At 40.3% G+C, this 23,811-nt stretch overlaps 1 protein-coding gene across 3 annotated transcripts in view; it reads left to right on the top strand.

Moving 5' to 3' along the window:
- The window catches only part of LAMA3 (laminin subunit alpha 3), a 191,451-nt gene that overhangs the window by 106,142 nt on the left and 61,498 nt on the right, over positions 1 to 23,811 (top strand). For all 3 annotated transcript variants that reach the window (XM_054018249.1, XM_054018250.1, XM_054018248.1), the window contains exons 28-40: positions 1,451 to 1,559; positions 3,603 to 3,700; positions 6,354 to 6,522; positions 7,443 to 7,569; positions 7,649 to 7,788; positions 9,112 to 9,227; positions 9,988 to 10,199; positions 11,037 to 11,241; positions 15,427 to 15,571; positions 16,587 to 16,727; positions 18,618 to 18,782; positions 21,922 to 22,023; positions 23,072 to 23,155. In XM_054018249.1, the coding sequence (XP_053874224.1) occupies positions 1,451 to 1,559; positions 3,603 to 3,700; positions 6,354 to 6,522; positions 7,443 to 7,569; positions 7,649 to 7,788; positions 9,112 to 9,227; positions 9,988 to 10,199; positions 11,037 to 11,241; positions 15,427 to 15,571; positions 16,587 to 16,727; positions 18,618 to 18,782; positions 21,922 to 22,023; positions 23,072 to 23,155 (1,813 nt within the window). The remainder of the gene's footprint in view (positions 1 to 1,450; positions 1,560 to 3,602; positions 3,701 to 6,353; positions 6,523 to 7,442; positions 7,570 to 7,648; positions 7,789 to 9,111; positions 9,228 to 9,987; positions 10,200 to 11,036; positions 11,242 to 15,426; positions 15,572 to 16,586; positions 16,728 to 18,617; positions 18,783 to 21,921; positions 22,024 to 23,071; positions 23,156 to 23,811) is intronic.

The following is a 23,811-nucleotide window of genomic DNA, read 5'->3' as shown; positions in this document are numbered from 1 at the left end:
TGTGTGAGCAGGTACTCACCAAAGCCTAGCCCTATTGACGTTAATCAGTACGGGTCAGATTCCACCACACTTGCTCCTGTTGAGTAGCACCTTACTGTACAAACTGCCCCCTTAAAATCAAGGATTACCTAGCCTTTGTGCACGTGTTTATGGCTGTTCTATGCTGCAGGCTGTGTGTGGCAGTAGAATGCAGCAGCTTTCTTAACTACTGAAGAATGTTGGCTCCTGAAAGTGTTTACCTGGTACATTGTTACCTGCAAGGCCCTTCATTTTCAGTTTTTATTCTGTTTAAAATTTCCTGGGAATTTATCAGTGTTTATTACAAAAATTAAAAAACGGGTGAAAATTGGTGCAAAAAAACTAACTTCATGGTTTTCTGAATACAAGTCAGGGTTAATATTGGGGTACAGGAGGACAGAAAAAAAGCAACAAATGGAGAAAAGTAACAGTAATTCTTCCCTGGCTTCCCACTCCAGAAGGAGAGATGGCAGCTTGGTAACCTGGATGGACCTCAGCAGGACCCTGGCTCCTTGCTCTGAAAGGAGAGATGGTGGCTCAATACCATGGGTGGTCTAGGTAACCGAGCCACCATCTCTCCTTCCAGAGCAGGCCCAGAGCAGGCCTGAAAGTCGAAGAGGTAGGTAAGGAGAAGGTGTCATCTCCTCATGCTGCTGCCTCTATTTCATCCACTTCTGGGCCTGCTTCGGAAGGTGGGAAGTAAGAGCAGTTAACTAAGTTGTCCAGGTCACCAAGCCACCTCCTCTCCTTCTGGAGCAGGAAGCCAGGTCCGGGAGTTCTGGCACTTCTTTTTTTAGGACTCAAGCACTAACGTACACATACGCCTGCACGTATGTGTGCGTTTGTATTTTCCACTACATTTTTGCCTTGCTTTAACAGACACCCTGGTATTTACAGTTAGACTAACTGATTATTAACATAAACACATCTATCTAACGTAATGTATTGGATTTTCTTACCATAAAGAGTATTGTCATGTAGATGTCCAAAATTATGGTGAAAATCATTAAAAACCAAATAAGAACTTTTGTAAAACCCAGAGAATTATTCAGTAAAAAGCAGCATAAAATGAAAATGAAAGGCCTTGCTTATCTAGCATGTTACAGAGCACTAAAGCTGCTAAAAATGACTAATGTTTGCTGCCCATTTCAAAGCCTGCATACAGTGATGATTCAAGCGGAGACTTGAACTAAAATCTGCGCTTGGGGCTATGGATAGAATATGCCAAAGTGGAAGCAGTGCTTTACACATGACTCCTCTTGCTCCTCCCCTTTATTTGGTCTGTCTACTGAGATGCTGCATCTTTATCAATGACTGAGGGTATTCATTGTCCATTATCCAGGAGAAAAGATAAACATGTTGGCACTAGCATGTGCAATACAAAATATGGCACTGGCAGGAGGCTAATTTTTAATTCTACTTTCTGCTGCAGCTTCCTTTGTCGCAGTGTTGTGGTTGATAACATGAATCGCATTGCAGTCTATGATCTTTTAGCTGATGCAAAGTTACATCTTAAGGCATCACTGATAAATTTTCTTCTGGTAAGTTTCTTCTTGTAATACTTTTCCCAAGAGATAAAGAGAGACTCTTTTATCCTTTTTTTATATGCAGTGTGGTGATTTTTTAAGTTCTTGAGGATGGTGATTAGGATACAGTTTGAGGATTGCTAGGATTCATATAAGCTCAATTTCAGTGTTCAAAAAAATCTTCTTTCTTGGCAAAGGAATCACCAACATACATCTGCTTTATTTCATTTACCCAAATTTCTCCTGTATGTATAATTAAAGGAAGTATCTTCTAGTAGCTTTCATACTTTATCAATGGGCTTATATTTTTCTCCTTACCTTTTAATTTTTTTACTTTTGAAATTCTTCATGGGAATTTCCTAGCTCTCCCTCAGAGTTTCAGGTTGTGCAGGCTTTCATTTTTGAAACACAAGTGGCTTTTAAACATTTTTTATTAGAAAACTTTTGCTGCCATCTTTTGGTCATATGAATAATTTTTTTTCCTGGGTTGACTTTTCCTTCCAAATTGTTTCCTGTGTTTCTTATTTTAGAGACATAGGGCCAGATTCTGTTCTTTGTGAAAATCCAGTGTAAATTTAGAGCCGCTGCATGGATATGTCCAAGGAATAAGACTAATCATTCCTAGCCTAAGATTGTTATGTACAACATAGGATGGCATTGTTCAGTGTTACCAAATACTGTCTGAAATCTCTGTTAGCTCTCAATAGTGTTGACAAGATTCATATCCAAAAGATGTGGAATAAAACCAATACCTCTTGTGCTTACTTAGAGCAGAGGCTTTTTATCTATTTTATTTTTAATTCTATGTGTAATGAGAGTTCCTCTTCTCTGCAAAAAAAAGCTATAATACTTTCCCTATATTTCTGAATACTCTATTTAGCTGCAGAAAATGTGGTTTCCCAGTGCTCAAAGTGAAGACAAAAATGGATTAGTGCTTATGGGTGGCGGTGAGGGGGGCACTCCTGACTGCCAGTACCATGCAGGTAATGCCCCAGCAGCTTAGGAGTTAAAGATTCAGGCAGGTCAGGTATACCAAGGATTGAGATTGGAGAAGCAACACACAATTTTGGAGCACAAAGGGCTGGTCCAAATAGCAAAGACAAACAGGCTTCTTGCAGTCAGAGTTCAATAAATAAAAAACCCAAGGGCTTCTTGCAGCCTGTTTCCTTTTGTTCCACAGTGAGTCAAATGAGCTGTCCCAATCCAGACAGTGAGTAACTGTTAACAGTTCCCTTTATTAGCCCCTCCTAAAGGTGTTATTCACAGCAGTTGAGCCTAGCCCTATTACACCACTGGCTGGGTTCCCATGATTCCTTACGCTGAAGACAGGCATCTTCAATTGACTCTGCCATATGGAAAGAAATTTTTAACTCTCTACCCTCCAGAGTCTGTATTACCCATTCAAAGGTGCTAAAACACAGGCTGTGCTGTCCTGATATTTCTACACTATACTGCTGCTGGCTTCTTTGCTGCTCATTTGGCATTTTTTGCTTCCTTTTTAAGTAGTTCATGCACAAATACATTTTTTTTCACTTTCGTTTTTATCAGTTTTCTTATGGGAGAAATTAAGTCAGGTTGCCCTACCATATACCTGGAGACTAACTTTGAGTTTTGCTATTGACTTTATTTTAGCAGCTGCTTCTCCCATTTCACTGGGGTCAGGATTTCACCAGTGTCCAAAAAGTCATAGGACAGCAAATGGGGGAGTTATGGCCTTTCCTTCCAAACTTGTACGGTGTGCTCTCTGGACATAGCTGAAGATCTGCCCATCTTAGATACTACAGTAGTTGGCACTATGTAAATACCAAAACACTTCACTATTTTAAAAAAATGCATTTATCATCACAATACCCCTGTGAGGTAGGGAAGTTCTGTGAGTGAGGTAGGGAAGTTCTGTGAAAGGGCAGAGGCTTGAACCTGGGTCTCCTAGTGTTATAGCTAGTGCCCTAACTACTGGATCATCTTTCCTCTTTGGCTCTGGCCCCTTTATTTTTAGCTGACTAAAAAGATCACAGTGTTAACTGGGCATTGTACATTGTAATTGTGTGTGTTTTGCAGCACAAAATTTGCATTGTATCAGCTGAAGAATTTTCTCTAGAATATGTGGATCCTAAAGTACACTGCATAGCCACTTATGGGAGCTTTCTTAATCAAAGGTAATTTGCATGCTTCCTTTCTTTTTTATGAAAGAGTCCTTGAAAGGGCAGACATATGCATTGAGGGGTATTTTAATGCCTTTATGACTGAAACTTTGCTCTGTGACTCAGAGATGATTTTAGGCCACGATATGACAGGGTCGTATTTGATAAAAAGTTTAAGTGTTAATCTTGGCAGTCTTTGTCTAGGATTTAGTTAATACCCTCAGTAGCAGATTCCTAGTCAGTCTGAACTACTGTATGCTAAACTTTTGGGAGAAATGTGACTATATAAAGTTGCAGCATCCTGGACATCCAGGATGCAGAAATACATTGTTTCTAGCCTGGCAAGTCATGGAATGGTTTTATATGACCATTATTCTGATATGAGTTTTATTCTGAACTTTTATTCACCACTTCATTTCTGCTAGGATTTTAGCAGCTTCTTCCCATGAGCGTAGATATTAATGATGTATGCTATTTCAAGACTTCAAATGATTCTCCTTTACACTGAGGTCTTTTTCTACTCTTTTGACAAGTGTAAAGGGGCCTTAAAGTGAGTGTAACTGTAATTTACAACTCTTCAGAAGGTAGAAAGAATTGTTGACTAAATCTAATAATTCTCAAGATAGTAGCTGCTAAAATAATATTTGAATTGAAGTGGAAGGGAGAAAAATCAGGATGGTAATCAGAATGAAGAGCTTTTAAGGTCCAATACATCATCTTTCTTGGCTTCCACATGGTGCACAGTGTTTCATTTTCAGCCTCTGCTTATCCTGGAGGGATCAGTCTTTTATAGCTGGGACTAGTTCCTGAGGATTGAATATAGGAAATCTTGGACCTCACAGCAATGTAGTTTTGAAACCCTTGAATCTGAATAAAAGGAGGATTTCAGGTTGGTTGAAAAAATAAAATTAGACTATGAAGATGATATGATGAATATATATCTTTATTTTTGCTTTTGTGGAAATACATTGTTTTTATGTTTTCATATTTGCTTTAGTTCCAGCATAAATAATTTATGTTACAGTTTTGTTCTGTTGTTAAATATATTATTAGCTGGCTTCATATTTAATTTTGTAAATGGGTTAATGTTCATGAAATTGAAAGATTAACAGCATTGGCTCAGTTTAGTTATTTTATGAGCAGATGCCTTAAGAGATTTCCCACACAGGCCTGGCAAATGGACCTCAGTTCTGGACTGGAAACAAACCTGCTGTTCCTGTTCCGTGCCTCTCTTGAGCAGAGATTGATGATTGCCTCATGCTTATAAGAAGTGTATATATACCCATGAGTGACTAGAATGAAATTACCGAATTCATTTTCACTTGAAGCCTTAAAAAAGATTTCTTTCAATCCAGATAGTCAGAAGTAAATGAACCTAGAAATGGATAGTTAAACATTTTGGGTGGTCTATAGAGTCCCTTTTGGGGAGCTACCGTATATACTCATTCATTAGACGGTTCGATTGTAAGCCGACCCCCCAAAATGCATACGTAAAAATAGCAAAAATCGTATGACTCTTTCATAAGCCGACCCTATATTTCAGGGGTTGGAAAACTTTGGCTCCTGGCCTGTCGGGGTAAACCACTGGCCGGTCAGGACGTTTTGTTTACCTGGAGCATCTGCAGGCATGGAGCCCCTCAGCTCTCTGTGGCCTCAGTTCACCGTTCCCAGCCAATGGGAACTGCGGGAAGTAGCGTACCTCTAGGTAAACAAAACTACAATGTATTAGATCAGGGTTAGGCAACCTTTGGCACGCAGCCTGCCAGGGTAAGCACCAATTTGTTTACCTGCCACGTCCGCAGGTTCGGCCGATCGCGGCTCCCACTGGCCGCGGTTTGCCGCTCCAGGCCAATGGGGGCGGCGGGAAGCGGAGCGGGCTGAGGGAACCTGCAGACGCGGCAGGTAAACAAACCGGCCTGGCCCACCAGGGTGTTTACCCTGGTGGGCCGCGTGCCAAAGGTTGCTGATCCCTGTGTTAGATATTCAATTCAATGATTCCAGAGAGTTTAAAATCATCATCTTTTGGTGTAGACCTGTTTATAAGCCGACCCCTGCTCTTTGATGCGTCACTTTTTTACCAAAAATATTTGGCTTATGAACAAGTATATACGGTATGTTGTCCATATACCTACTTAGGCTCTAATCTTGCAAATACTTGCACATGTGTGTAACTTTTAAGTGTGTGAGTAATCCCATTGACTTCAGTGGAATTACTCACATGTTTAAAATTGAGCATGTATGCAAGTATTTTTAGGATCAGGATATTTGCTAGTATTTTAGATTCTTTAATTTGTAACTAACCTGACTCACTAAAATTTAGTTATGTGTTCTGACACCATTGGTTGTATTTTTGCATCTTGTTTAACAAACATTTAACAGGTTAGCTGTTTATGATACAGAAGGTTTGAGTAAATTTAGTTACACATCCATTCAGTGTAATCCATACATCTTTATTTTGCTTAATTGATATCAACTATGTAGAATGCAAAACAGTGACATTAGTTATTAATGTATTTTTAAGTGTATTCATTCTAATGCATTGACTTTTACCACTCTGACTAATTTTTATTTCGTATTTGTTCTGCACCACTAGGCCTACAACTTTATTATTATTTTACATAAGGAATTCTTCCTACTGCATGAATAATTACTATAATCCTATTTTTAGTGCATCATGCATTCCCTCAGTGTATGAAACTCCACCGGTGGCCTTGCTTTTGGATGCGCTAAGGGATGGGAAAATTTCAGAAGTGCAGAGAAATGTACCATACAATCCACTGAGTGTCCCTTTACCTTCTGCTAACCGGGTTAATGGAGTAACCTTGACCTCATTACAGGTAGTTCACATTTGACTGTATTATTTCTAAGGTGCAAAGTATGTTGTCAGTAATGTTAAGTAGACTGAGAACAACATGAGAATTAAAGCTACATGATGGTTTAGGGCCAAGCTGTTGCAGGGTGAGGAAGTCTGATAGATAATATTCACAAACAGAAACAAAGGAATCAGAACGAACTAATGAAAAACCGTTTTGCTGGGCTGTGCACAGTAATTAATGTATTTTATAATGTAAATAGACTTATGATGACTTGCAGCTTTGCCGCTCAAGTGTATAGTTTTATAGTAAGTATGAGTGAGGGTGGGCGATTGTGTGTGTTGTGCTGTGGGTTTCGTGCTGGTTTTTGTGTGTAACAAAAGAGGGATGTGTTTTGCAGTGAGGGGGTATGTGTGTTTGGGGTTATTGTGTGTGTTGGTTGTGTTGTGTGGGTGGTTGCATTGATTTGTGTGGGGGTTGTGTTGTGCTAGGAGATTTTGGATTGTTTTATGTTGATTTGTGTGAGGGTTGTGCTTGAGGATTTTGAGTTGTCTGGGTGGCAAATCAACCTGTGAAGAACTGTGGCAGTTGGGCCAAGTAATCCACCATCTGTGCAGTCTCCCTCATATCTCTTAAGTCTCCCACTTATTACAACCAATTAAGTTGTTGCATGCAAATTAGCTGTAGAGTAAGGGTGGTGATTGGTTGAGTTACCTCTGACACCACAATTGTCTAGGTCTGTTGGCATAGACAGATACATGCTTTACTATTATGTATTATTATGTAGATATGAGTATGCAAACATAGGGACAGATCCTGGAAGATCCTTTTCCCTCTTGAGAGATGCTGAGCTCCCTCAACTCCCATTGCAGGTAGGAGCAGGCCCATAGTAAAAATGAATTAATAAAACAAATGCATAAGCTTAGCTGTCCTTGTTTCTGCAGAACCAGCTTTCTTTGAGTGGGAAAGTGCCAAGTTTGGGCAGATATGTAGTTGTTGTACATTTCCGTCAGCCAGAGCACCCAACATTTCCTGTGCAGGTGCTTGTGGATGGGGGACGCCTATGGTCAGGTAAGCCGTGCTTTATATTAATTCAGCGCTTTTTTCTTTCTCAGCATTTTAGTAAACTAGATTTTAAAATTTCATTCAGGTTCCTTCAGTGCTTCTTTCTGCCCTCACGCTTTTGGCTGTCGAGACCAGGTGATTGCAGAAAACCAGATTGAACTGGATATCCCTGGCCCTGAGGTTTCTGTTACTGTGAAGATTCCTAATGAAAAAACACTGGTTGTGGTAAGTCTGTTATACATCAACATTTGAAAGTATTCTTTTTACCTCTTGAATAGTAGAGCTTTTCAGGTTCACTATTTACTTGGAAATGGATGACTGTGAATGCAATAGTTTTTCTTAATTTATTTTGTATTTTTTAAAGAGCTAATTGTAACTTAGGGGGCACTTTTGTCTTGTCTTGTCTTTTGGTCCAAATGTTGACCAACTACAAAGCTGATAAAAAAGTGGGGTGAAAACATTCACAACATTTTACACCTTTTTTTAATCAAAAATATTGATAACAAATTTAGTCAAATTTCAGAGTTTTCAGCAAGCTCTGAATCTGGCTCTCTTTGGTGTTAATCTTCCTCTTCTCTTGAAACAGTCATTTAGGCCTTGATAAAGGGAGGAGCTTAAGCATGTGGCTTTTTAAGTATGTGAGTGGTCCCACGGAAATCAGTGGGGTTCAGCATGGCACAGCAGCCTCTGCCCACAAGCTACCAGTCGCAGGATCAGGGCCAGAGCAAGTCAGTATAATCCTCACTCCCCTGACTCTGGTGTTAAATCCACTTGTTGCAGCTTGTCTTAGGTTGTAAGTTACTGGGAGCCGGGACTGTATTGTACTGAGAGAGAAATCCTGCCTCCATTAAGTCAGTAGCAAACTCCTGTTGACTTTAATGGGCCCAAGATTTCACCCTGTGTTTGTACAGCACTGAGCACAAAGAAACCCCATTCTGAACTGGGGCTTCGGGATACTCCTGCGGTACTGTAATAACAACAGCTTGTCTGTGGCACATGACTTTAATCATCAAGTTCTGCTCCTAACTTTTAATATGACTGGTAGTTTATTTTTCTCCACAATACAGTAGGCAGCTATTAGACTGGGGTCTGACCAGGAAAATGCTCATGAGGAAATACTGAGCTTCCACAAATATTGTACCTAGCCATCTTCGCTTTCCTGCCCCTAATACTAAAGGTTCAGACATATACTCCTACAGTCCATAGAAAGTGGGGGACACGGGCTTCAGAAATGTAGAAATTTGTGTAAGAAATCTGAAGAACTGTCTTGTTTTAAGACAGCTGAATTTTGAATACAGTCTTCATATGAATTTGGGAGGAGAAACCCGTCATCATTCCAAATAATTGAAAATAGCTTAACATGCAGCTTATGAAAACAATTGTTCCAATGATTTTTCCATCCTACCAACTTCTTCTACACAGGAGTTTGGATCTTGTAGAAAAATCCAGGGATGATACTGGAAATGCATTTAACTATAGATAAACACCTTAGTTCATTTCTTCTGTTTTTCTATGAAATATACAGTTTAGTTTTCTTGTTGTTTTAAGGAACACGTTTTAGTTGTTCCAGCAGACAGCTACAGTCATAGCCTACTTCAGAAAAGGACTGTGGACAAGTCGTTTGACTTTATCAACCAGTGTGGAGGAAACAGCTTTTATATTGAGTAAGCATCGCTTCTAAGACACTGAACATTTTACAGAAAGTTGTAAATTATTAATATTTTACTGTATACTAAAATACTTATACCATACCTATCACAGTTCTACATGGTCATGTTTTACATGGCTTATGCTGGGCCATTGAAATTACAAAGTATCAGAGGGGTAGCCGTGTTAGTCTGAATCTGTAAAAAGCAACAGAGGGTCCTGTGGCACCTTTGAGACTAACAGAAGTATTGGGAGCATAAGCTTTCGTGGGTAAGAACCTCACTTCTTCAGATGCAAGAAGTGAAGAAGTGAGGTTCTTACCCACGAAAGCTTATGCTTCCAATACTTCTGATAGTCTCAAAGGTGCCACAGGACCCTCTGTTGCTTTTGAAATTACAAAGGATATTAAAATATGGGTCTACATTTTTCCATGACTGCGCTCTGTTAATCAAATTTAAAGGTGGAGTACCATTGCATATTGTACAAAAAAAATAAAAGCTGTGCTATCTATCTTTGGTATTGCTAAAGTGCCTATCTTCTTGGTATCTCTGAACAGAAGATACTTTCTTTGAAAAAATTATTTACAAAAATGGATGTCAAATCAGTTCAATACTAGTGAATTGGTTTAAATATGTCCAAGCTTGTACATTGATATTGCTACTATGCATATGAACAATAGTAGAAATAAGTCTCCTAATTCGTTAAGCTAGTGCAGAATGTAGTCATTATAACTTCCTAATACCAGTTCTTACGTGATTTATATTTTTCTTCCACTAGCCCAGTAACATCTTCAGCATTCTGTAAGGATTCTGTAAGGTCACTAGTGGCTTTTTACAACGATGGAGCATTGCCCTGTAATTGCCATAAAGCAGGTGCCACTAGCTCAGCTTGCAACCCTCTGGGAGGACAATGTAGCTGCAAACCTAACGTCATTGGACGTCGGTGTAGCCGATGCCAAACTGGGTACTACGGATTTCCATTCTGCAAGTGTAAGTACATTCTGTTCTAAGTGGAAGTATTTTGTGACCTTATTTAATATGTGCTGCAGCTTCATTTTCTGCATATGGGACTCAATCCTACAAGGTGCTGATTAATGTAACTTTGGTCCAGCATAGCACTTAATCACGCACTTCACCTTAACACGATTAGTCCTATTCACTTTAAACACACATGCTTAAAGTGAAGCATGCACTGAGGTGCTTTGCTGGACCAGGGCCAGTGTGCTTATTGCCTTGCTGGACAGAACCCAAATGCCACTCCTCTAGAGTTGAATGTTTTACTCTATACTCCCTAGTAAATAATATTTTCTAATTTATTGCCAGCTGTTGTGTCCCAACTCATGGCTACAAACCCTTTCATAAATAAGCACAGTGTAGCATTAACCTGGTAGCACTGACAGATTTATTGGTTACATGAAGTAACCTTGAATATCTGCCTTTCCTGGATATTATATTATACATTGAATACACTGATAAAGTGGTGACATTCTCACCAAAACAGTGGTTTGCCCAGTGTGTAGCAAAATTTCCTGGGAAGTACTAAATAATAATATTTGTCTTGAATTTGAGGAACATTTTTGTGGTAAAGGCCCAAGGTCCCAGGCTACTCCTTGAAACTTTAGTTGTTGTTACCTGGCTAGTTTCCAGGAGTTTGCTTCTCTTCTCACTTATGCTGCTGTATCTGTTGAAGTCGGTTAAATGATACCAGTGTAAAGCTGGTGAAAGAGAGAAGAGAATGAGGCCCCATATGACTTGACTTGAATGGAATGAGAGTCATTTCTTTAAATCGAATATGATTAATCTGTAAAACATTTCCCCCCAACCCAGTATGCAACTGTGGCCGACGTCTTTGTGATGACATAACTGGTCAATGTATTTGCCCCCCTCAAACGGTGAAGCCCAAGTGTGAAGCATGTGAAAGACAGTTTTTCAACTACCACCCCCTTGTTGGCTGTGAAACCTGCAACTGCTCAAGCAGAGGAATAGTTAATGTGGCAAACCCAGAATGTGATAAAAACAATGGGCAGTGCAAGTAAGTTTGCATTATGGGGTTAAATTTGTTATTATTAACGTTAAAAATGTACATTGGAAAATTCTTGAGGGGTTTGATTCACTTGTCTTTTTACATACTTGCAAGGGTGGGTGGATGTGTTCTTATTTTGATGTAAAGAGATGTATGCGGTGCTATCCAGGGGTTAGAAGAGGATACAAACTTGGTTTGCTCTGGTAACTGGTTAATGGGAATTAGGACTCCTGAGCTTTATTTCTATTTTTGCCACTGACTTGCCACATGACTTTGAGTATATCATTGAACCCCTCTGTGTCTTCTAATGGCTTGCCCAATATCACATAACAAATTTGTGTCAGATTCAGGAATAGAAACCAGAACTCTGACTCCCAGACATGTACTCTAACTACTAGATACACTTCTGATGGATTCACAGGGTCTGGTTTATGTCCCAGCCTGTAACCAGTCCATTGGGAGTGACCACATTAGTGTGCTGGGCCCCAAGGGTGCACACGTTTCCACAGGGACAGGTCCGTGGCCTCCAAGACCGGGCCTTTGGGCATCAGCGATCCCTGTCTCTCTCTGTGGCTCCCTGCAGAGAATCCAGCCAAGCCAGACTCCCCCTTTGAGGCTTGTACTGTACCCCTGTAGAGTGCAGTACTCCCACTGAGTATTTGCAGTGACACCAGGCAGCCTTTTCCTAACCAGGTAACAGTGTATTGGTCACCTGGCATACAGAATCTGAAAGCCCTTGGGTTAGCACAGAGAGGCAAAGGTTAAGCCAGAGCTCATCCTGGCCAAGCAAGTGCAATGAAAGCTGTTATTGACTCCATCTTAGGCTCTGTCTCCCCCTGACCCCTTTGTGTGTCCCAGGTGAAAGCTGTCAGCCTCTCTCAAAAGCGAAAATTTTATCTCCTGCCTTTCACTTCTCAGTCCTTTGTCTCCAGGCTGGGCCATGCTGAGTTCACATCCCCACATGCCTGAGCTTCCCACTGTTTGGTGTTGATCGTTGTCTCTCTATACCCTCTGTTAATCTGAGTTGCATTCTACCAGTTCCTAAATGACCCGTTCACTGCGGCCCAGACAGCTAGGTGACACCCACACCTCATGTCCTGCATTCCCCCCAGGAACAGACTTAACCCTATTTCCCCCACTCAGTAGCAATGCAAAGGACAGGGAAACGGAGGCAAACATAGGCTTCATAAAAATATTACAGAAAATTCCCACTTTGTAACAATACTCCCTCCATAATTCTTAAAATATTAATTACCTACCTCATAAGGTGTTATGAGGCTTAAGTAATGTTTGAAAAGAGCTTTGAAATCCTCTGATGAAATGTACACTCTGTGTCACTGCATGATATTATTCACTGGGAGGGAGCTGTGGGTGCTAAGCACCTTTGAAATGAAGCCATATGTGTCTGACTGCCAGCACAGTGTGATGAGAATACACTCCTTAGATGTATCCTCTGATTTACATTATATGAAAAACTATTGTGTACAACTGCAACTGCAGTGAATTCTCCTAACTTCTGAAGCCTCTTCAATCCCATTGTAGTCATCGTTTTTTTAGCTGCCTGTAAATATAAGAGAGCCCTTCGTGGCGAGCACAAATCCTTGGAGATGCTGTAGGGTATTTTTCTCACTCTGACTTAATTTTTGATGCAACAAAGGTATTCAAGGCTGGTTGAATTTAACTTACGTATTCATCTGTGACTCCCAAAAATGGAGCATCAGCTTTCCCACTCCACTGTTAATCCCATGAATGGAGTTTACCAACAAAGCCCTCATTTTCCCGGAGTACAAACAAAAGGAAGTACTTCCTCACGCAACACACAGTCAACCTATGGAACTTGTTGCCAGGGGATATTGTGAATGCCAAAAGTATAACCAGGTTCAAAAAAGAATTAGATACGTTCATGGAGGATAGGTCCATCAATAGCTATTAGCCAGGATGGACAGGGACGCATCCCCATGCTCTGAATGGCCCTAAGCCTCTTATCACTAAGAAATTAACAAATTTCTGCCTGAGGCAAACTCACTATTTTGCCAAAGAAGTGGAATTTTGCCTTTTCCCCCCTCTCTCTGTGAAAAGCTTTGTCATCTGTCCATAATGGTGATATTTTTCACTTGTTGGCCAGTTAGGGGAAGCTCGTGAGAATCATAAAATCGTCAGACTGGAAAGGACCTTGAGAGGTCATCTAGTCCAGTCCCCTGCACTCATGGCAGGAGTAATTATTGTCTAGACCAATACTGACAAGTGTTTGTCTAACCTGCTCTTAAAAATCTCCAATGATGGAGATTCCATAACCTCCCTAGGCAGTGTATTCCAGTGCTTAGCCACCCTGACAGTTAGGAAGCTTTTCCAAATGTCCAACCTAAACCGCCCTTGTCCTATCTAAATAAGCAGTACTTTATAGTGGAAGATAAATGAGCAATACTTGATGGTATAGCAGAGCTCTCTCTCTCTCTCTGCAAAGCACTAATTATTAAACTGCCAAGTTAGCCATTACATGCTGATTAAAATATTCAATTCCGTGGATTACAGCAAAGTCCAAAGTCCTAATTCTATGTGCAAATTTACTTTCTATTATCAGGATATGGGGGTAATGTACTTAAGAGTGTGACAAGCCTCCCCCAGTGTATGGTGAAATGCTTAATTGTGCTCATGTGCTGCATCAAATGCAGCCCATTATATTCAATCCAGCACTTTTAAACTATTTATTAGTTGTAAATTCCCAGTGCTTGGGTACCCACATATTCAAAATGTGGGTGCTGAAAGCCAAAGACACACCCCTGGGTTGCCAAAGGATTTTAAAAACAGTTCCAGCACAGATAAAACCTAGAGATGCAGATGTTAACATTTTTAGACTTTGGAAGTATTTTCCTGTACAAAGAGCCTTTGCTCCCCGGAAGCCCTGCACTGGAGTTGCAGAGGCTGTGGGAAGAGGCTAGCAAGGAGATGGTGAGGAGGGGGATAGGTCACAAGAGTCACATTTTTGTAGATCCAGTGGCCTCACCAGACTATGCTGGTCCATTCCAGAAGCTGAAGTAGCGGCTATGGAAGAGGAGTTGCTGCTTTCACAAAAGGTGGTGCTCTGCTATCTCATGTCCTGACTTTGGGGTTGGATTTCATCTTATACCACCCTTCACCCAGATAATGCCAAGTTACTCAGGCTTTGTGTCTGAGCCAAGTGGATTTCACCCAGTGTGAACAGTTTTGTATAAACAAGGTTTACAGCCCAGTAAGTTATATAATCTTTCCATTGGGAAACCCCATCTTGTTGTTAGCAGCTGGGCGCTTTGGTAAATGGCCACTCACTCTCAGCTCTATAGCTCTTCTCAATGCAGATTCCTGCCTGGGATACAGCATGCTGGTTTCAGACTCCTGTGTGTGCAGGGGGTCCCTCCCCGCTGCAGATGCTGAACAGCTTCAGAACATGAACCCCAACTTCAACACTTGCAGTCTTGAAAATCAAACCACCCCCATTGGGTTGAGTGACCATTGTTAGGAATTGCAGTCCTCCTCACAATTTGAGAAAAATGCTAATCTGTTTCAGTTGAGTCCCATGAGTGGTGTTTAATGACCAGATGATCACTTCAGATCCTTTGCTAGGGTTACCATACGTCTGGTTTTTCCCGGACATGTCCGGCTTTTTGGCAATCAAAGCCCCGTCCGGGGGGAATTGCCAAAAAGCCGAACATGTCCGGGAAAAATAGCGGCCGGGCACTTCCTCTCCCACGGCTGCTCTGCTCCTCCCCTGACTCAGACTTCGGCTCTGTTTAAGAGGCATGGGGGCTGCCCGAAGCCCGAGCACTACCGGCTTCACAGTTTGCCGGGCAGCCTCCAGACCCTGTGCCCCTGGCTGGGCACTTCCCCTCCCGGGCTTCAGCTGCACTGGGGAAGTGCTGGCCGGGGGCGCAGGGTCTGGAGGCTGCCCGGCAAACCGTGAAGCCGGTAGCGCTCGGGCAGCCCTTTTCGCGTGGCTGGGAGGGAGGAGGGGGAGTTAGGGCGGGGACTTTGGGGAAGGGGCAGAGTTGGGGCGGGGCTGGGAGTGGGAAAGGGGCGGGGCCAGGGCCCGTGGAGTGTCCTCTTTTTTTATTTTTTAAATATGGTAACCCTACCTTTGCATTATTTTATTCCCACCCCTGTGACACCTTCTCCCTACACAAACAAACCTAAATGTTTCTGTTTGTTTTGTTGGTAAAGGTGCAGGCCAGGAATAACAGGGCGACGATGTGATCGCTGCAGTCCTGGTTCTTACAGTTTCCCGGATTGTATTCCCTGTAATTGTAACAGAGATGGAACAGAGCCAGATGTTTGTGATCCACAGACAGGAGTTTGTCTCTGCAAGGTCAGATAAAACAAGATACTTGTGCATTCACAAATATCAGTTTCTATATCAGTGGCTGTTTCATATTTAATGGGTCTAATAAAGTGAATTTGTTATTTGCAGTTGTTAGATAAGAATTAAATAGTTATATCAAAAATGCATTGTAGCACTTGCCTGGATGGCAAATAAACTGCAATTAAGAAGTTTGTAGAATACATTTAATGTTGATCTGTTTCACAGAGAAACCTAGATTTATGCAGTACATTAAGGTACTACATGCTATGTGTGCACATACGTGTTGAAACGCTATGTGCATACACATATCTCTGTTTTGCATCTGCAGTTTGATTTTTTTTTTTTTATATCCACCAGGCTTCAGGCTTTTTTTTTTTTTTTTGTCGTTTGATGTAATTGACATTTCAGTGCCCCAGTGTATGCACCATGTTTGCCATTGCTGTGATTTGCATAGACTGAACTCTATTAATGTGAAGTTTCATATGTGACCTTTCACATGTAGGTTTGGAAGAGCCAGCTTGAGGATTTTGGTAAGGAAATCACCTAGTAGTATTCAGAGCTGGGACTGATCAATGTTCATTACTTAACAGTGAGCTACAGTAATTCCACTACATCTTTATACAGATCTAGTGGAAAGGCTTCTCAAAAACGATGTAATTTTTCCATGTGAAATTGCAGTGAACTGTATTTTTATATATACCCAACATACACACTGCTGATATTCAATTGGGTCTGTATACTTAGTAGCTAGAAAGGAGACCTTCCTGTTGTGCATGCAAGAGACAAAGCTATGAATAAGTTATTGGCACAGAAGTTCCCTTTCAAGAGGAGACTATTTCATTTGCATTTGGAATACCATTTACAGAAGACCATAAGTAACAATTTCACATTTATATTTTCTTATATTTTATAAATATTTAAATGTTCCTGTAGGAATTTTGTTTTAGGTGCCTGGTATTTTGCGGGTTGACCAATAACACATGGAAAATTTTAATAACTTTTTTCAATTGTTCTTTAACAGGAGAATGTTGAAGGTAGACAATGTGACATTTGCCATCAAGGATCATTTTATTTGGATCCTTCTAATCCCAAAGGCTGCACTTCTTGCTTTTGTTTTGGAGCTACTAGCAACTGTCACAGTACAAGTAATCGTAGAACTAAGGTATATTTAATGGATATTTTTAGTTACTATCATGTACAGGCATGTATCCCATTAAGCAATTATCAGATTTCTTCCAAATAACAAATTGTATTTTACTGAATGATGAGAATGGGAAATAGTCTCGGGAAACCACTGAAAAGTGTTATGTTTCCCATGAGATGCTTTCTCTGCAAGAAATAGTGTAAATTATGGTGCAGCCTCCTTAAGACCCCTGCAGAATCTGAAAGTGCTGTCTTGTGGGAAATGGTCTGTCTACCTCTCTGTTTCAGCTAGAGCTGAAACCAGTCCTCTGTTCTAGGTGGCTACAGCCATCAAAGACTTTGTTGAAGTGAGATATCTAGTTACAATATACTTTTCCAATAAGTTAACAAAGCAATTGATTTGATATCTGGCTTGTAGGAAATACGCACTACAGGTGTATTTGAGACCTAGATAGTGTGCAAGAGGTCCCTTGGTAATATTCAACATGAGCTCTCTATGTGAACAGGCTCTGCCCTTCTTCATTTTCATAGGGAAAAACATGACACAAGAAGGTGGGAGGAGGAGGGAAATTGGGATATACTCATATGATAACATAAATGAATGGGAGGAATATTTAAGGCTGATAAGCATTGAAAACAAGGAGCAACAGCCTGAAAATAAACAAGGGAATATTTAAATTGGACATTATAAGAAACATTTCTAATAACAGACAGGAGAAAAATGATCTAAGGGAAGTTATTGAAGCACTGTCACTTCGCTGTTAAATTGCGTCTCTGATCCAAACATCTCAAAGTTCAAATACAGATCCAAATATTCCTGAACTTTGAGAATGTTTGAATCTGGATCTGGAGGTTTGGTTTAGGCTCAGATGTAGACTAGGTGTTATCTGGATTGTAGCACTTTATTATTTAAGCACAATGGGTGAAATCCTGGCCCAACTAAAGGAAATGACTAAGCTCTCATTGGTGTCAGTGGAGTCAGGATTTCACCCAATAACTGTAGTAGCTTTTCCTACGGAAGCCTGTTGTTGAGTGTCTGGATATTTTGATGTCAGATTGTTCTGTGAGTGATTCTGAGACACATGCATTAATTTTTATGTCTGCTATTATAAGTCCATATAGCCATTCTCCTCTGTAGTGTAATGAAAGATGCCACCTATCTCAACCCAAGCAAAAGATAATTAATTCTAATGCTGAGACTTCCAGCTAAGCTGTAAAGGAAGTCAAGGCGTGAAGTATACTGTAAAATAATTCTCCCTGTGCTATTCAAATGATATAATTTGATCTGTTTGTTTTTCTTTGTAGTATGGGACACAATCCCTGCAGAGGACACCTACTCCTGTAAAACATTATTACTCTGGCTTTTGTTTAAAACTGCAAAATAAAAACAGTTTTTTAAAACAATAGACTAAACAAAGCACTGGTGATTTTGGCACAGGGTTAGTGCAGCACTAGTGCAGGAGGTTTCAGGAAGTAGATGAGTTAGGAAGACCTTTTTAGACTTATTATTTAAAGGGGGGAAATTGTTTATGGACTTAAAATATAAGGCCAAATTCTATCCTGGGTTGTATACATGCAGTTTCTATTGACCTCAGTGGGGGTTGTGTTTATATATAACCAAGCCCAGAAGTTAGTCCACAGTAACAAATCAAACACCTTTGTGCAGAAGGCAAACAGTAGGCTTATGCACCACTTATGTCCCACTTAAGCCCCTTCTGAGGCATTTTTAAGTGGAACACAAGTGTTGCATAGGCTTTGTGATGTCTGTCTCTGGAGGGGTGAATTTTATCCTCAGTATATTATATAATCAATACGATATGTCTCATAAATGACGCTATACACTGAACTTGGAAAGGTTTTAATAAATGATTAAACATGCCCTAATTTCCCTTTTATATTTTGTAATTAGTTTGTTGATATGAGGAACTGGCGCGTGGAGACAGCTGACAATAGCATTGATGTCCCCGTAACCTTCAATCCAGGCAGCAATAGTGTAGTTGCTGATGTTCAAGAGTTGCCTACCTCTGTGCACAGTTTATACTGGGTGGCACCACAATCCTACTTGGGAGAGAAGGTAAATGACACCTAACTAATCTGGTGTGATCATATTTGTTCTGTTTTTTCTAATAGATGTTTGTTTTCTTCCCTATGGATTCCTAACCCTCCTCTAAAAAAGTGGGTTGTAGCCCACGAAAGCTTATGCTCTAATAAATTTGTTAGTCTCTAAGGTGCCACAAGTACTCCCATTCTTTTTGCGGATACAGACTAACACGGCTGCTACTCTGTAACCCTCCTCTGACTTTCCTGAAATCACAGCACTCGGCTTTTGATGACATCTTTGAAAGTGCAGTCAGTTATAATGCTGGATTAATCATCCTGTTGGATGTTGGGGAGATGTTTACATGAACTCTGTGGTCGACTCCGTTCCTGGCCTGGTTAGTTTTTGGGAGCTGGTATTCTTGAGGCAATTTCTGAACCACAGCCTCATAGCTTGCTGCTGTCCCACGGTACCTTTTAAGACTCACTGAACATCTTTGGGGAGATTTTCAAAAGCATAAAGGGCAGTTAATTGTTCAACTGCTGTTGAAAACTTCCCCCTTTATTGTTGATATCCTACTGTCAGGAGTGAACAGTTCCAGGTGGTGTGAATATTAAATTAATGTATTGTTGTTTGTTTGATATAATAACTTGGATTGTATGGCTGTGTGAAAGTATTACCGTGTTTCCTACTTAGTACACCTCTACCCCGATATAAGGTGACCCGATATAACATGAATTCGGATATAACGCGGTAAAGCAGTGCTCCGGGGGGGGGGGGAGGGGGCGGGGCTGCGCACTCCGGTGGATCAAAGCAAGTTTGATATAACACGGTTTCACCTATAATGCGGTAAGATTTTTTTTGGCTCCCGAGGACTGTGTTATATCGGGGTAGAGGTGTAACTGTGTGCTTATTAACTAATTGCAACAGGTCCAAGCATCATATGAGGCGAACACTATTCTTTTAACCATCAGCTTTTTTGAGCTTCTTTCTGCTCTTTCTGCTTCTTAAGGGAAGCAGCAGCTTGCTGTCTATTAAACTTGTCATCATTCCACCGTGGGGATCATGTTGACCAGTTTACACATTGCTGCTGATTGCTTGTAGCTTCAGTGTCATATAACTCTGTCCAGCTGCTGTCCCAGTTGTGTTTATAATGGTAGCTGGCTATACAGCACGTAGATTCAATACTCTGATTGTCAGACGGAACGTGGAATCCATCCACCCCATCACATGTGGGGAGCCACTAGGACAGACATTTGTCGTATTCAAGGAGGGTGCAATTCACTATTCAAGTCCCACTTGGGCCCCATTTTGAGGATTTAAGTAGTGCATAGACCTCATGCTGGCCCACTGCACACTGGTGAATATCACCACAGGTAAGTACTGATTAGGGTGGTACTTATTAATGTTATGAGGTTCTCTTTATATTGATTACAACTTTAAAAAAAAAGAAGGAAGAGAAGAAATATACTATGCTAAATGTTAACATTGAAACCGAACAAGTTAAGAGTCCATGCCTCTCTGAAGAGAATGTCATGGTTAATATTTTTTTTAATATAACGAAAGTGTATTTTTATTTTCACTTTCAAAGTCAGAACTTCCTAGAGGTATCTCTTTTCCAAAAATAAAATCTTCTTTGGATAGAGACCAAGCATGGAAAATCTCAGCCTAAAAAAAAGTGAATGTTTTGGAAAGTTATGGGATTGCATTGTAACAGTCTGGAAATGTGATTGCATTGTAACACTCTGGTTTTACAAACTCTTTTGTCACCTTAACTATAGCGATCAGAGCCAGTGTCTACTAAAATACATATTTACACATAAAGGAAGGAAAACTACAGACCAAAAAGTAACTATTTTATTTATAGTGGATGTGTGTGTGGCATGCATAGTTTGATATTGTGATGTGCAGAATAAAAAGTGTGTTTACTCACAAGAGACTAAAACTGATGAAGCAGTTCTGCTTTATCTTGCATGTCTTGTCAGAAACAAAAACAAACAACTGTATGATTAGACAGTGTGGAGTGCAATGGGAATTGGCTGATAAAATGTTGTTGCGAGCTCCGTTTGAAAAAAAAACGGATTGCAATTTAGCAATAGTGCTACTCTTGCCTTTCAGCCAAAAGAGTTTGTTTTGCTAATTACTCACCTCCAGAGAAAAGGGTTTGACTTGTGTAGCAACTAAAATGGATTTATTAGTCAAAATGTAGCTCTAGTGAACTTCCATCAATTCTCACAAATTCCTTCCTGCTGAAGAGCAACCCAAAATAAATGGGGTGTTTGATTCCAAAAGTTTTGAACAGAGCTTTGTAGAAAAAGCAGTAAAACACCTGTTTTACAATCTGGACAAAATTCTTCTCTGAAATCTGTACAGTTGGTCATGATTACAATATTGTCCTCTTTTTACATACATTAACATCAGTAGGAGCTCTGTCTGCATAAGAAGAGCTGAGCTAAGATTTCCTAGTGAGGTGTGATGTTTATAAGAGTAGGATGGGCTGGCCTGAGAAAACCACCACTAAACGTGTTCAAACTGACCTCTCCTTGGCCATCTTTCCTCTCTGTGCATATGGTTGTCTGCTGCCTCTTCAGTTTCATTGTCGGCTTTACTGCTGCTGCTATTGATAAAACCCTCTGAAGATCCTGGGGAAGAAAATGTATGCAAGCCCGTCCCTCCCCACCCCCAAAAGCATTGTATGAGGGTGATATCATTGTGCTGGTGTTTGAGAGAGAAGGTGCAACTGATTTTCAGGAGAATAATGAAAGTGACTACACACAACGACATAAAATGCACAGAATAAACAAGCTCAAAAATAGAGAAAAAACCATCTCTAAACTCTTTCGGTTATTGTCATCTCAATGGTTACTTACAACAATGGTAGAACCAAAATCCTCAGATGGAAATACGATTTTCAAGTTGACAATGACCCTTTAAACAAAAATCATATAAACTGGCTATCAGAATAAGAGACTCCAAAGTGGTAATGATAATTGTTCTATTCATTCCAGATTTTGTTTTCAAACAATGCATATTTGCATATTTAGAATAGAGGAACAAAGAGAAAGTACGCTATTTACAATGCGTGGTGGGGTGGGAGGGAGAACAAATACAAAACGATTTTAGTATTTAGCAAAATTACAGTAAACTCTTTATCGTCTTGAACATTTTGTCATAGCTTTCTTCGTACGGTGGCTACCTAAGTTACCTAGTGAAATCTTTTGGCTTACCTAGTGAAGGCATGATTCTTCTAGATAAAAGACCTGATGTACAGCTAACAGTAAGTATTATATTGTTGCTTTTTGAAATCAAGGAAATACTTCATTTCACATTTAATTTTTTTCAAGAAATCTCAACATAGTGCTATTTTTTCAGTTATCTAAAATGTACTATTGGAAAAGATTGCTCTTTAGTAAAGCATTCTAAAAATGTAGACTACCGTGATGCTGCATTTTTACAAGTGTTCTTATTACATTTTGGTCAAAGCCATTCTCGTATCTATGTGTTTTGCTAAGGTAACTTCTTATTACACATATCTGACTTGAGTGCAACAAAAACATAAAATGGAATTTTCCCCTTAAAATACACCTGTTAAAAAGATAAATCATAGCCTTGCACATTTGTTACCAAGAAGGGTCTTGATCTTGGAAAGACTTATATGTGCGCTTTATTTTACATATGGGATTAATCCCATTCATTTCACTGGGACTTTTCATCTGTGTATAATTAAGCATAAGCATTAGATTTTGCTGAATGGGGTAGAAATATACTTCAGGTCAACCAGATTTGAATTTTAACTACGGGCCAAAGTTAGATCCTTAAATTTGTCATTTAAATCCCCATGTCTGAACCTGGCACAAAACTAGGAGGGGATTTTCTTTTCTGGTTCAAATGCAGCTGAAATCTTACAAGAATATCTGTTCTCATGAGATTTCCATGCTATCAAATCCAAACTCAAAATGTACCTTAAACTTGATGGGAATCTGAAAACAGCTTCTTCAGGCCATCTTTAATTTTAATCCAACCTTCTAATGTGCTGGCTGAGAAATATGTTGCATAGGGCATTGTAATATCTGATTTGACTCTCTCACTGCATCAGGATTGAAGGTCAGAAATTTTTCTGGGTCATATTTTGTTTTTACTTCCCTCCCCATCCTCACCCAAAAGTGCATCTTTTTGTTGTCATAGTGAATACCATTAAAGTATGGTAACTTAAGTTGTATCTGCTGAATGACAGAATTACTGTGCTTCAGCAATTTATACTGCATATCAGTACCGTAACATTAAAAGTATTCAAATTTCAGCATGAAAGCATTATTCTTACATAGGGTCAGCAAATGAAAATAGTTTACGTGGATCCTAACAACCCATTGCCTGACCGACAGTATTACGGCCGTTTGCAGCTAATTGAGGTAAGAAATATAAATGGAATAGTTTAAGATTTCATCGCATAGGTTACAGTGCATCGGCGTTGCCAAAACAGGCAACTGCTGGAGATGCAGTTCTCCTGGAGTCAGACTGGCTCACATGTTTCGGGACAGTCCCAAGATACAATCCTTTTGGCTAGAAATAGGCAGGAGGATTAATATGATAATGGGTACCTCTTTAAAAATTAGTTCTCGGAACGGTGTTTTGGGTTATATCCCATCATCTTGGAAACCCTCCAACTCATGGAAGGCTTGGTTCTCTAGAGCAGTGCTTATAGCCAAGTGAGTCATTTTGCTTAGATGGAAGAGCAGACTGTCTCCAGGGATAGAAGCTTGGTGTGGGTATTCAGGGCATACGGGACCCAACTTTACCCCTCTGTGGGCTCAGGGCACTACCCCTCCATGGGCTCAGGGCTAACACCAATTCCCGGTGGGCTCAGGTTTCTATGGGTCTATGAGGCCTTTTCCCAATGAAAGAGCCCTCACACAGTGAATATCCTTAAATATATACAAGTATTTATTAACAATTAGCAGCAAATCAACAGAATACAGACGCCAAGCATCTTATGCTCACCACTCCCAATAAAACAGATAGACATCTCCCGATGGCCAGTCAGGGTTATGTCGTCTGGGACTCCAGC

Source organism: Malaclemys terrapin, chromosome 2 (genome assembly GCF_027887155.1).
Source record: "Malaclemys terrapin pileata isolate rMalTer1 chromosome 2, rMalTer1.hap1, whole genome shotgun sequence".
NCBI lineage: Eukaryota > Metazoa > Chordata > Testudines > Emydidae > Malaclemys > Malaclemys terrapin.
Note: the sequence above shows the minus strand (reverse complement) of the source record. Positions and strands in the feature narration are given on the sequence as shown.